We start from the raw sequence: 12,299 nt of genomic DNA on the forward strand, positions 1-12,299 counted from the left end.
CTTGTGTTAGACCCTATGAACTGAGACTAACCGGCATTTAGGCCTTTTGAGTCACCCTTGGCTCTTTCTGTTTTCTCAAAAGCTGTTTTTCTGATCTGACTGCTTTTGGCAGCAAACCAGAGCCATTCATCCCAGGCAGGGTAGCTCCTTCATTCTTCATCCTTCCCTGAGCTTTGTTTCTTCTTCCTAACTCTGTTCTCTACACTGATACTTTCAGAATCCTAATTCAACATAAACATAAAACAAACCGTGGTGTATATTCCCAAAGGGTTTAAGCCTTGTGTACATTCTGGTTGTTCAGTCTGTTACTAAATCTTCTCAAGTACAGCAATTACTCCCAAGTTTGCTGTTTCAAACAGCTGATACTTCATGGAAAACTTTGAAAAACAATAGTTTCAGGATAAATTGGCTCATTATAAACATGATTCCAGGCATTTTATGCATCAATAATTATAGGAATGACTGCTTCAAATTCAGCCGCTGACTTTGTTATGCAACCTTGAAGGAGGATGTTCCAGGTCTAGTTAGTATCTGGGCAACCAAGCGCTTACTGGTACTTACTACCTGTTCCAGTGAGCGCTATTAGACCAGACAAGTTCAGTGTTGCTCCACCAGAAGAACAGGAAGCAAGGAACAGCAAGTCACATGTGCTCTTAGAGAGGTCCTGAAAGTTCTCCTCTCAGTTCCAGGGTCATTTGGTGCATGTGCACTGTAAAGCAATAGTTTTTCATCCCTGGGAGCTGCTTAGAGCTTGAATACCATTGCTCCGAGATACTCCTCTGGGAGTGTCTAAGGTGTCTCAAGAGTGTTTACCCTAGACTCTCCTTCTTTCCACAAAGAGAAAAGGCAGGTTTAGTTCAGTCTTCTGTAGATAGGTTCAGGATACAGGACATCACCAATCTTTTAAAGACAGAAGAGCAGGTAGTGAAAGAGAAAGGAGTGAGGTTGTAAGCATGAAAACCACTTCCTGAAGTCAATTTTATTTAATATCCAGCTGATGTATTTTTGTGTTTGTTTTCCCCACAATGGAAATTATACCTCTTGGCACCCACTATAACTGTCCTTTGAAAATGACGTGCTATGTAAGTGCTAACTTGTATTATTTATAACGGGTGTGACAGGTGGATGGGGTATTCCAGAATTCTTTTGAATACCATCTTCAAAGGAATGAACTAATAAGAGTAGTGAATCTGGTCTCAATGCTTGGATAACAAATGAGTTTCTAGGGACTTGTCCAAACAGCTGGGTGGGAGGGAAAGCAGAAGCGCTGTCATACCAAAATGGTTTCTAAACAAATAAAATGTTTTTCAAAGCTTCCCATGAGGCGTCAGCGGGCTTTCAAGTAAGTTCCTAGTTGAGTTGGTATTGCCGTGTCATCTGTCAGGCTGCTGCTCTCATTTGCTCCATCGGCTTGGTTTCTGGCCCTTCTGCCTGTGTCTGTGTTCTATTCTCTGCATCTGTGACTGTGAAGAAACGGCCTAGTGGAGGGAGGGACTGAGACTCCATCTCCCCTTGGTCGCCTGCCTCTCTGTAAGACAGAGGTTGGCTCTGGAGAACATAGGACAGCTGGGCCAGTAGGGTCATGGCCTGGACTCCGGTACCTAGGAAGTAACAGTAGCTTCTCTTAGTCCTCTGCAGCACTGACACTCTCCTGAAGGTAAAAGGATAGCTCTGTTTTGCTCTCCAAAGCATAAATCCATCTAAATCTGAGACTGGATTGTATCAATTTCCCTTTGTTCTTAGGGTGGTTTATTTCAAATTAACCCTGTGATAGTGTCTGTCTGTCTTTTCTTTATGTAATCTCCTTTTTCTTCTCACCAGTTAAAAAGCCTTCATCAGTTATTGGAAGTCCTGCTTGCTCTTTTGGATAAAGATGTCCCAGAAAATTGTAAAAACTGTGCTCAGTACTTTTCTCTGTTCAACACTTTTGTACAAAAGGTAAATGCTATTTTCTAATACATTTTCCTAATACAGCAGATTTCTAATCTAAAACATTTCATACATGGAAAAATGTTAGATTCCATTCTGTGTAGTTCTCTGGTTTCATTGGTGTTCCTAACTAAATCTAAATTAATGGATAATTTTACCTGTAAGAATCCTGGTACAAGAAGGTGTACTTACTGACAACGGTGAAAGGCATCGGCAGTGGTTTGCCGTGGGGTGGAAGGTTCAGAAGTCTTTAATTAGACATCAACAAGTACTCACTACACATAAGTTACAGCACTTGGTGGTTTCTTAAAACTTCTCATCTGACTGTAGTTTTAAAACAGCATTTTATCTGGCTGGGAGTATAATTTGTCCTTCTACTGCCTTGTAACAGCAAGGTATTAGGGCTGGAGATCTCCTCCTGCGTCACTCAGCACTGCGACACATGATCAGCTTCCTCCTTGGGGTCAGTCGACAGAACAGTCAGGTAAGGACTGCTTTCCTGTTCCCAGTGAGACGCTTTTGGCTTTCATTTTGTGGATGATAAATGTTTTACTTCGTTTAGTTCTGGATATTAATACTATGTAGGTCTTAAAAGTCTTTGGAGATCAGTGGAAGAGGAACTTCAGTAGGACAAGGAATAAGTGGCCTTGGAGTCCTCTTCTTTCTTCCCTGGAGCTGTGATTTTTTTTTTTTTTTAAGGGTGGTTGGACTCTGTGAAGCTGAACTATTAAAAACTGAACTATACTGCAGCTAGATGTTCTCAGTCAAATAATAGGAACACATTCATTCCCAGAGCATTGAGGAGTGTGTGTGTGTGTGTGTGTTTGGGTGTGTGTGTGTGTGTGTTTGGGTGTCTGTTTGGATGTTGTGTTCGTACATGGTCTGTCCTGATAGAAATCCTTATATAGCTCTATTTTTCCTCATCTATATATTTCTTTTGATAGATTTTTTAAATGCCCAAAATGTTAGAATCCAATAATGGTAAATAGAGTGCTTCTTTTGTAGCAGGTCCATCTGGTCGCTCTGTGGTGGTACAGTTTGGACACACACAGCAGTGTTACTCCATTCTCTAGGGAGAATTTAAGCTTAAGCACAGCTGTGCTAAGTAACTTATGCAAGTTGACAAAGCACATGGGTGTTGGTGAAACTGATTGAAGTGCTGTGCTGTGCTGTGCTGAGCATGGGCAGAGTTGTCCTTTGTTGAGGACAGACTTGCACTGACACTCCTAAGCTCCTCTCAGCCACTGTCACATCATCTTGCTGCAGTGACTCTTAAGTAGTAAGCTCAGTGCCGCCACAATACTGTACGGTGACCATGCTGGGATTTGTAGTACCTCTGTTTGTTTCTTACTCTTCACACAGACTGAGGACTGATTTGAACTCACTGTGTTTGTACCACATAAGCAGTCAATCTTACCTGCATTTGTGGAATACACTACTTTTTTTAAAAAAGAATTATTTATTTCATGTATACGAGTACGCTGTAGCTGTCTCAGACACAGCAGAAGAGGGCATTAGATCCCATCACAGATGGTTGTGAGCCACCATGTGGTTGCTGGGAATTGAACTCAGGACCTCTGGAAGAGCAGTCAGTGCTCTTAACCACTGAGCCAGCCCCCACACTACTTTTAAAATGTTGTCAGTCTTAATATTTCACTTGGTCCTCAAAAACCACAAAATGGCAGAGCAGGTAGATTATCTCTGCCATTACATGAAGCATTTTAGGGAGTATGTGCCTATTTATACAACACACTGGAGACACCACAGGACCAGGCTTCCTATCCTCCAGCTTCATGGTTTTCCATTACACCGAGGCTCTAGAAAATTACCCAACCTGTACTATATACTTGGTTTTAGAATCTGAGTTAATGTTTTCTTTCTGGGGAGCAAATCCTGTGAAGATGCCTTTAAACCAATGACCTTATATGTTGACCTCTTCCACTGTGGGCATCAAGAGATGCTGTGGTTTAGTAAATGGACAGCTAGTGCACCCTTTCCCACTCAGAACAGAAGCATGTTTAACTTTTCTCTGACAGATACGCCGATGGAGCTCAGCACAAGCACGGGAATTTGGGAATCTCCATAACACTGTTGCCTTGCTAGTCTTGCATACAGATGTCTCTTCACAGAGAAATGTTGGTAAGTTTGACCTTACCTTCCCACATCAGAGGCATGAAAAGAGGCTTTCATCTTAGGAACTGAATGAATAGTATTTGTTTCTCAAGTGACCATTGATATTTGGGGAGTGCTTAAAGTTTTTGGGCCTTTTTTTTTTTTTTTTTAATTAATGCTAAACCTTATTTAACCTAGTTTATTAATAACAACAGAAGATAGGTCAATTGTTGGTTTGGAGCAGAGAGAAAAAAAGATTGTTTTTAAAGAACTCTAGGATTAAAGACTAATTCAGAGTTCATTCATCACCTTAGTGTAGCAACTTATGTAGTAGGAAAATAGCCAAGGTATGAGCTGTTGTCTCTTAGCTGTGTGAACTTGGTCAAGCCACCTCACCTTTCTTATCCTTCATACAAAATGAAAATAGTTTAAAAATAATTTCTAGGTATAGCAAAGATTAATTAGATAAAATACCAAAGTGCTTTGTGAAAGCAAAGGTAATTTATGTAAATTAGTGAAATATTTTTAATATATTAGAATTGGAAATTTTTCCCATTATCACCTACCAATGGCACAGTTACAGATACACTCTTGTGCTACACAATTATCCAGTATCCTAACCATACATGTGTACTGTGTGTGTGCAGTCCCTAGGGTTTGTCCTGACAGTCACACAATAGTACTACAAAGCAGACAACTCTGAGTGATTTCTGTGTGCTCTGATTTCTCATGGTGCTTGTATTTACTGTGCCCATTCCCACAGCAAACTTGAGAGAAGCTGTCCCCTTCTGTAGATGAAAAAACATAAAGACACGGGTTCACAGGTTGAGGTGACAGACCTTCCAAGTGTGGTGGCAACATGTATAGTAAAATCTAAAGGCGGGAAATAAAGATTCCAAAGTGCATCATTCCAGCTGAAGGATACAAGGGACATTAAGGGGCACATGAATAGAGTTCTAGTTTGCTTTCTGTTGCTGTGATAAACACCACCTTATAGGGAGGGGGGAGTTTATTTGGCTTACATGTTGTAATCCATCATCAGGGAAACCCAAGGCTGAAACTCAAGGCAAAAGCTTGAAACAAACCAACAGAGAATACTGCTTACTGGTTGTTTCCTTTAGCTTGCTTAGCCATCTTTCTTATACACCCCAGGTCCACCTGCCTAGGGATGGGATTGCCCCGGTGGGATGGGCCCTACTGCATAAGTTAGCAATTAAGAAAACACCCAGCAGGCTAATCTGATCTGGACAATTATTTACTTGAGGTTCCTTCTTTCAGGTGGCCCTTGGTTAGTGTCAAGTTGACAGAGAACAGACTGGTACACGGCCATGAATATAGCTTGCTCTCTACATCTGAGTCGTTCATCTCAAAAATAAAAAGCTGTCTCGTTGTTTGAGTTCAAACAGTTTTACAACAGAAAAAGACAAGTGTGTGTCCTGATTTCTCTAGACTCAGCCTTGCTGTGTGGGCTGAGTCTGCCTTAGCATGGGTGGTCATTTGCAAACAATTGTTTAGATAATAGTGACTTGTTCAGTGTCTCTTTGGTAGCAGCTTTGGCTACTTCATAGCTGTTGCTGACATGAACTTTGAAGATAGTCGGATTTCGTCTGCATAGCTCATGGTTCAGTTAGTCTGAAGGACTGAGTTGTAAGAACAGAGCAATAGTGTGTGCAGGCCTGAGACTTTTGCTCTTTGGTGGATATGTTTCGTGGAACATTTCCAAGTAAGACAGACTATATTTTGTGTTTTGTTTCTTGGGTCTCTTCAAGCTCCTGGAATATTTAAACAGCGACCACCTATTAGTGTTGCTCCCTCAAGCCCTCTGCTGCCCCTCCATGAGGAAGTAGAAGCCTTACTGTTCTTGTCTGAAGGGAAACCTTATCTGTTAGAGGTATGTAATTGCTGTGCTGAAGCCATTTTCTTATGTTATTTTCTCCCATTTGAGTGAAATCCTTTTGTTAGTATATTTTTCAAGTTTCTCTGGTGAAAGGAAATATTGTTAGGAGAAGAAATGCTTATTTCCTATATGAGGCCTACTGAATGTTAGAACACTTGCCCATCATGTTCCATGTCCAGCACTGTATGTATGTATGTATGTATGTATGTATGTATGTATGTATGTGTGTGTGTATGTGTGTATGTATGTATGCATGCATGCATGCATGGACAGATGGATGATGGATGGATAAATTTGTTAAGTGGGCATTATTCATCTTTTTCAACCAAGAGCCTACCCCCTAAAGCCCCAGAGGTGAGTGACAGTTCACATGTAAATATTTCATTATCAAAAGATTTTGTCCCTGGTCTGTTTCTCCCTAGTTCTAAAACCTTGCAGCCTAGAAGCATGTGTGTGTGAACCTTAGGACTGTGGTTGTATTGGGAGGGGATGTGTGGTTGGGAGGAGATGCCCCAGCGTAGGGGATGCCCGGGTGGTGAGGTGGGAGCGGGTGGGAGGATAGGGAGTTTGTGGAGAGGAAACGACGGGGGAATAACATTTGAAATGTAAATAAATAAGATAAACAATATTTTTTTAATTTAAAAAGAACTGTGGCTGTGGGCTGTTCTCACACCTGTGCAGGGCATACACTGTGCCTCATCTTCAGCCAGCTCATTCCACCCAGAGCTACCTTCCTTTTGAATTCTTCCAGCATCTGATGTTATATGGAGATGAGTTTGTGAGCAACATATTTTTTTAAGTTTAACTTTATTTCCTGTCATTAGCCATTAACCTCTCATGAGAATGTTTTCATTGAAAACTGGTGAAGATGACTCTAGAGAATAAAGTTTGTACAGCTCTGTATAAAATGACAGGTAGAGTCGCATACCCTGAAACCCATCCTCAGGCCTCAAACACCCAGTGCCAGGACAGTGTGTTGGGTCCTAAGCTCTGAAAGTGCAGCGAAAGCAGGAGCAGAGTGCTGACTGCTGAGCCCACTCCTTTGTCCTCCCACCAGGTCATGTTCGCTCTGCGAGAGCTGACTGGCTCCCTCCTGGCACTCATGGAGATGGTGGTGTACTGCTGTTTCTGCAATGAGCACTTCTCCTTCACGATGCTGCATTTCATTAAGGTACAGCTTCGGTCGGGCCTAGCAGTAGCTGGTGGCATTCTGGGAGTCCCTGGGAGTCACTCTCTTGCTCCCAGGCAGTATGGATAACATTTTTCATAATTATAAAAATAGTATTGTGTTTATTTTTAAAGAATTAAGAATTCCTAGCTCCACTATCTAATGATGACCACCAGGAGCATTCTTTTAGTTTATCCTGTTATGTCCTTTTATTTTCTGTCTTTGTATTTTACTGTAACTGAGAGTTTATTGATTGTATAATTCTTTCTTTGTTCACTTGGTGTTGTAATTTCATTTCTTCATGTTCCATAATTCTCTTGGCCCTTTCCTAGTGGTGAGCATTTGTCAATGGTTCCATTTTAACTAGTTAAAAATAATATTTTAATGATATTAATGCTGAGATGGCTGTTATTGTGAAATTGTGTACTAGCTGTAATTTTTTTTTTACTTGCAGTGTCTTAAAAATCAAAAGTGGGGTTTTATGTATTCTAGAACAGTGATAAATTAATTATAAAGCACTAATCAATAAACATTACTACCTCACCTCTCTATCTACTAAAGAGAGAAGCTATGGCAGATAGCTTACTTTTCCAGTAGTCCTGTGGGATAGATATGGTTTCCAGTACATGAAACTGGAGCAGAGTAAGGAGGGTCATGCACTTAGCTGTGTTTTGAGTGCACGTGTCCTTTTACTAGCTTTTAAATCTTTACATAATTATGTGGTTTTGATTCTCTTGATGAAAAAATATAAGTACACAAATATGGCCAAAGTCTACTTTGACAAGGACTGCTAGTCATCCATAGTTCACTTTCCACTCTGCCCTAAGGAACAAGCTTGTCACATAGACAGTTTCCTTCCAGGTTCTTGATATGGAATTCACACTGTATGCACTAGTGTCTACCCACAGAAGTTCTTTTGTGTGGTAAAATTTCACACTCCTGTGTTTGTAATTGGTGCACTAGTGTTAACAGGAATAGGTACTCAGTGAGGTAGCCCTGTAGCTCTTAGCAGGGTGTCTGTCATCATCAGAGATGAAGTTCCCCTCTGCTTACTCACTACCCTGACTGTGAGACTTGACGTCAAAGCTTGAGAATCCATGCAGCACTCGGCACATCCCTGCCACCTCAGAAGTGCTAGGACTGGACATTGGTCCCCAGCACCCACATCAGATAGTTTGTAATGGCCTGTACTCCAGCTCAGTGAACTTTCAATGTCTCCTCAGAGCCTCTGGATACCTGCACACACATGTGAATGCATACACACAAGTAAAAATAAAATTTCAGATGTTTAAAAGGGTTTCCTTAAACCTTATTTTCTTAGCGGATGTTTCTGTTTTGTATACTGCCTTTTTAATATACTTCACACAAAGCTTTCCTCAGAGTTTTTAATTTGCATTTTCTTCGATACCAGCATCTTTAGAGATCAAAGTAGAATGTAGATGTAGGTGTATAATTTAGGGTTGTTGGTGACTTAGGATTCTCCCTTTCCCTTTCTTGCTCACTTTTGTCAGTAACATAGCAGAGTGTCCTGGGATGCTGGGCTAAGACTGCCTTCAAGGCTTATTTGCTCCCAGATAAGAATCTGGGGAAATTGAGCCCCCAAGGGGAGAGTTGGCTTACTGATAGGCAAATGGTGGCAGCACTGGAGCTGGGTTCCAGAAGAGTGCTCTACTGAAGTTACCACAGTTCTTTTTCTTTCACAAAATGTTTTCAGAACCAGCTAGAAACTGCTCCTCCCCATGAGTTAAAGAACACATTCCAGCTACTGCATGAGATACTGGTAAGTGACACACGTCTCCTGACTCACTGCATTTACGTGTTTACTACTTAGCATGTGTTTTTAAACCACTAGTTCCTTGGTGGGTTTTGTTCCGTTTGCCTGCACTTACTAACTCTTCTTCATAACAGTCATGGTGCTTGTACTGTTGACTGAGAAAGGGTCCGCAATGAACGTCTGCCTCCTTAGGGCCTTCAGGAGCTTGAGGAAGCCAGGCAGAGCAATTATACTGCAGAGATCAGAGGACTAATGGAGGACAGCCTTTGTCTGGGCCTCAGCTGTATGTCCCCACTAGGGACAATACTCAGGAGTCAGTTGTTGGGTTTGCATGTGTGATATTGTTGGTCATACCCTTTCCATTATGACAAGGGACCTCTGAGGATTTCACTGCTGTGACTAAAGAATAGAACTGTGCAGTAGAGCGTGGGTGAGGTACTGACAAAGGCAGGTTACAGAAGGCTTTTGCTGACGGTCTCCAGGACACACCAACTTCTTCCTGTAGGGCACAGGATACATTCAACAGATAAATCTCACTGTGAAGTGATCTAGCTGTATTAGTTTCATCTCTGGTAAACAGTCAAGATAAGCAGCCATGTGCTTCCTTGTGGATGTGTGTGTAGCTTCCAGTTCCTCTTAACTCCTTATTTCCTGAATCTTTGCTCATCTCCTTTGTCTCCTAGCCTCTGCCATCGGTGCTGGCAGGCACTGGTGTAAGCAGGAACGTGAAAAGAATCAATTGCATAGCAAGAGTCTTTTGCAATTGTTTTTTTGTTTTTTGTTTTTTTTTTTGTTTTTTGGTTTGGTTTTGGGTTTTTGTTTTAATCTTTCTTACACTTTTTATTTGTGTTTTTTACTTTACATCCCACTCACTGTCCCCCCCCCCAAAGTTCTTCCCTGTACCCCTCTCCTTCTCCTCTGATTGGGTGGAGCCCCCCCCCCCCCTGGTACCCATCTTGGCATTTGTTTTGAAGGAACAACTAAAGCAAGCAAGGTTGGCGATTGGGAGAACAGGAATTCAGGAGCCTGGCAAGAAAAAGAGGCAGTGGGTAGACAGCCAGCAATGGGCAGATCGGTTGGAAAAGAACTGAGAGAAATTGATTTGAAGTGAGCTAATGAGAGAGACTAGTCAAGAGCCTCTGAGAAACCTAGTAATAATTGACCTGGCTCATAGTGTGTGTGTGTGTGTGTGTGTGTGTGTGTGTGTGTGTGTGTGTGTGTGTGTAATATACATCATGGAAAGTACATGATGGATGCCATCTACGCAAACCTGGCTTTCTGATCTTTTTCTTCTTTTTGACTCCAGTCCTCTGTATAAACTTTGAGAAACAATAGTTATATATCATTGAACTGGGCTGCAATGTGTAGCACTCAGTGCCAATAACTAGACATGCAAGAAGAGCCTGTCCAACACTTAAGCACATTTTTTGCTAAATAAACTAAAAATGAACTCGTGTCCTTATGACTACAAAACATTTGTCCTCACAGCCCCCAGAGAACTATGGTAATGGTTGTTAGAAACATACATACAGGAGATGATTAGATCCTTAATAATTTGGGTTTGAATTAGAGCTGCGTTTGAGACACATGCCTGTGGCACAGCATCCCTCACTATTGAGCGTTGCCGTAGAAACCCCTCTGGAGTCCAACTGTGAGGGAACACAGCTGTGCTGCCACTTGCTCACTCTGTCTCCTTCCTCTCCAGGTCATTGAAGATCCCATACAAGTAGAGCGAATCAAATTCGTATTTGAGACAGAAAATGGATTACTAGGCAAGTATGCCAGCTTAGGAACGAGTGTCTGCACTGTAAGTGTGTGTGAGTGAGCTCTGTCCGGTGGGTGTGCCCCCTCTGCTCTCCCTGACTTGCATCAGTGGCTGACTGCTCCATTAGGAGTCTTGTTCTTGACACTGGGGCTCCTCATCCTGACCGGGAGACTGTCTTTCTACTCAGATAATGCAGACTGGGGGTCTTCCCCAGTTCAGGGAAGGTTTGGGAATGCTACAAGCTAAAGGAGTCTTTCTGATAACAAATCTGTTTCTCCTTACCTTGGACTCACAGTACTATCAGATATATGAACTGTGGTTGTCTTTTGATCCACGTGTCCAGTGTCTACCATGCTCTGTGTCTGGGCTTTTTTTTGTAGAAGTGTGATAAGAGTATGTCACATAAGAGTATGTCACTAGTGGTATAGCTGTCCTTTGTATAAGTTTCTCCTAATCTTTTACAACAATGACCTCACCTGCCAAACAGTTCTCAGGATATACCCCAGTCCTTAAGCAGCACAAGGTAGGCAACATTAAGAGGAACCTAAAAACTACTTTGATCACAGAATGGAGCTACAAGCTCCAGGTTTCTAAGCCCCAGTTTGGAGCAGTGTACCCTAATCATGGCTCTCGGCCATAGTAGGTCATCTGCAGTCTAAAGCACATAGCATGTAACAGTGTTATTTATTCTTAAATCACTGAAATAGAAAATGGGAAGCATTAAAAAAAAAACTAATACAAGTTTCCATTATCAAATGATGAATAGTTGTAACTGCTGCTCTTGTCTGGGTAGCAGTGTGTGGGAGGTTTGTAGTTCTTTCAGTCTAAGAAGTCAAGCTGCTACTTAACGCCTGGTTTTAAACATCGTAAAACTCTAGAACCTGGATGCTTCTACCAAGTCAAGTCATTGTTCCCTATCCACTTATCTAACTTACTTCCAGAGCAAGAGCAGTCACTCTTACCTGAAGCCATCCAGGGCCTTATTAAAGTGTCTTCTCTTCTTCCAGCACTGATGCACCACAGTAACCATGTGGACAGCAGTCGTTGCTACCAGTGTGTCAAATTTCTTGTCACTCTTGCTCAAAAGTAAGTACAAACTAAGAATGTGGAGGAAGTGGGTTGACTGTGGGCGGGAACTGCCTTGTTTAGAAACCTGAGAGAAGCTGCTGATTGGGAGCACGCTTGCTTGAAATCTACAGGAATGTGCTCAGATTCTTTTTCTAAAGCAACTGAAGGGGAAATGTTAAAAAGTAACAGATGTCCCAGAAAAGGCCATAGTATAGCAGAAGGGGCTTTGGAGACCTCAGGAGCAATGGCTGGTGTACTTTCCCGAAGTCCCTTTCATTAATCAACAGCTCCTTCGAGCCAGAAGTCTCCAGTTTAAAAGCAGTCTCTCAAGAGACAGAATCTTGTCACTTACACCTGACAAGTACTTATGAGCCAAGACACAGTACCAGGTGCTTTGTGCTGCCTCATCTAACCTTTACCACAGTTTGGGGTGGAAATGCCGACTCTCAGATGGCTTGAGTGGCATGCTGTTTCTAATTGTGACACAATATGCAGAGTGTGTCACCTGAAGCGTTGTTAGTGTGCAGAGCTGTTTACCTCTTCTGTGTGTGTAGGGGAGAACTGATTCCTACAAGTTCTCTGTCTT

At 42.0% G+C, this 12,299-nt stretch overlaps 1 protein-coding gene across 2 annotated transcripts in view; it reads left to right on the forward strand.

Annotated features, from left to right (window-relative positions):
* USP24 (ubiquitin specific peptidase 24) overlaps positions 1-12,299 on the forward strand; it is a 125,560-nt gene that overhangs the window by 104,411 nt on the left and 8,850 nt on the right. For both annotated transcript variants that reach the window (XM_080922047.1, XM_080922048.1), the window contains exons 57-64: positions 1,822-1,938; positions 2,321-2,413; positions 3,966-4,068; positions 5,811-5,932; positions 6,996-7,109; positions 8,821-8,886; positions 10,586-10,652; positions 11,653-11,731. In XM_080922047.1, the coding sequence (XP_080778173.1) occupies positions 1,822-1,938; positions 2,321-2,413; positions 3,966-4,068; positions 5,811-5,932; positions 6,996-7,109; positions 8,821-8,886; positions 10,586-10,652; positions 11,653-11,731 (761 nt within the window). The remainder of the gene's footprint in view (positions 1-1,821; positions 1,939-2,320; positions 2,414-3,965; positions 4,069-5,810; positions 5,933-6,995; positions 7,110-8,820; positions 8,887-10,585; positions 10,653-11,652; positions 11,732-12,299) is intronic.

This window comes from Micromys minutus, assembly GCF_963924665.1.
Source record: "Micromys minutus genome assembly, chromosome: 9".
Taxonomy (NCBI): Eukaryota; Metazoa; Chordata; class Mammalia; order Rodentia; family Muridae; genus Micromys; species Micromys minutus.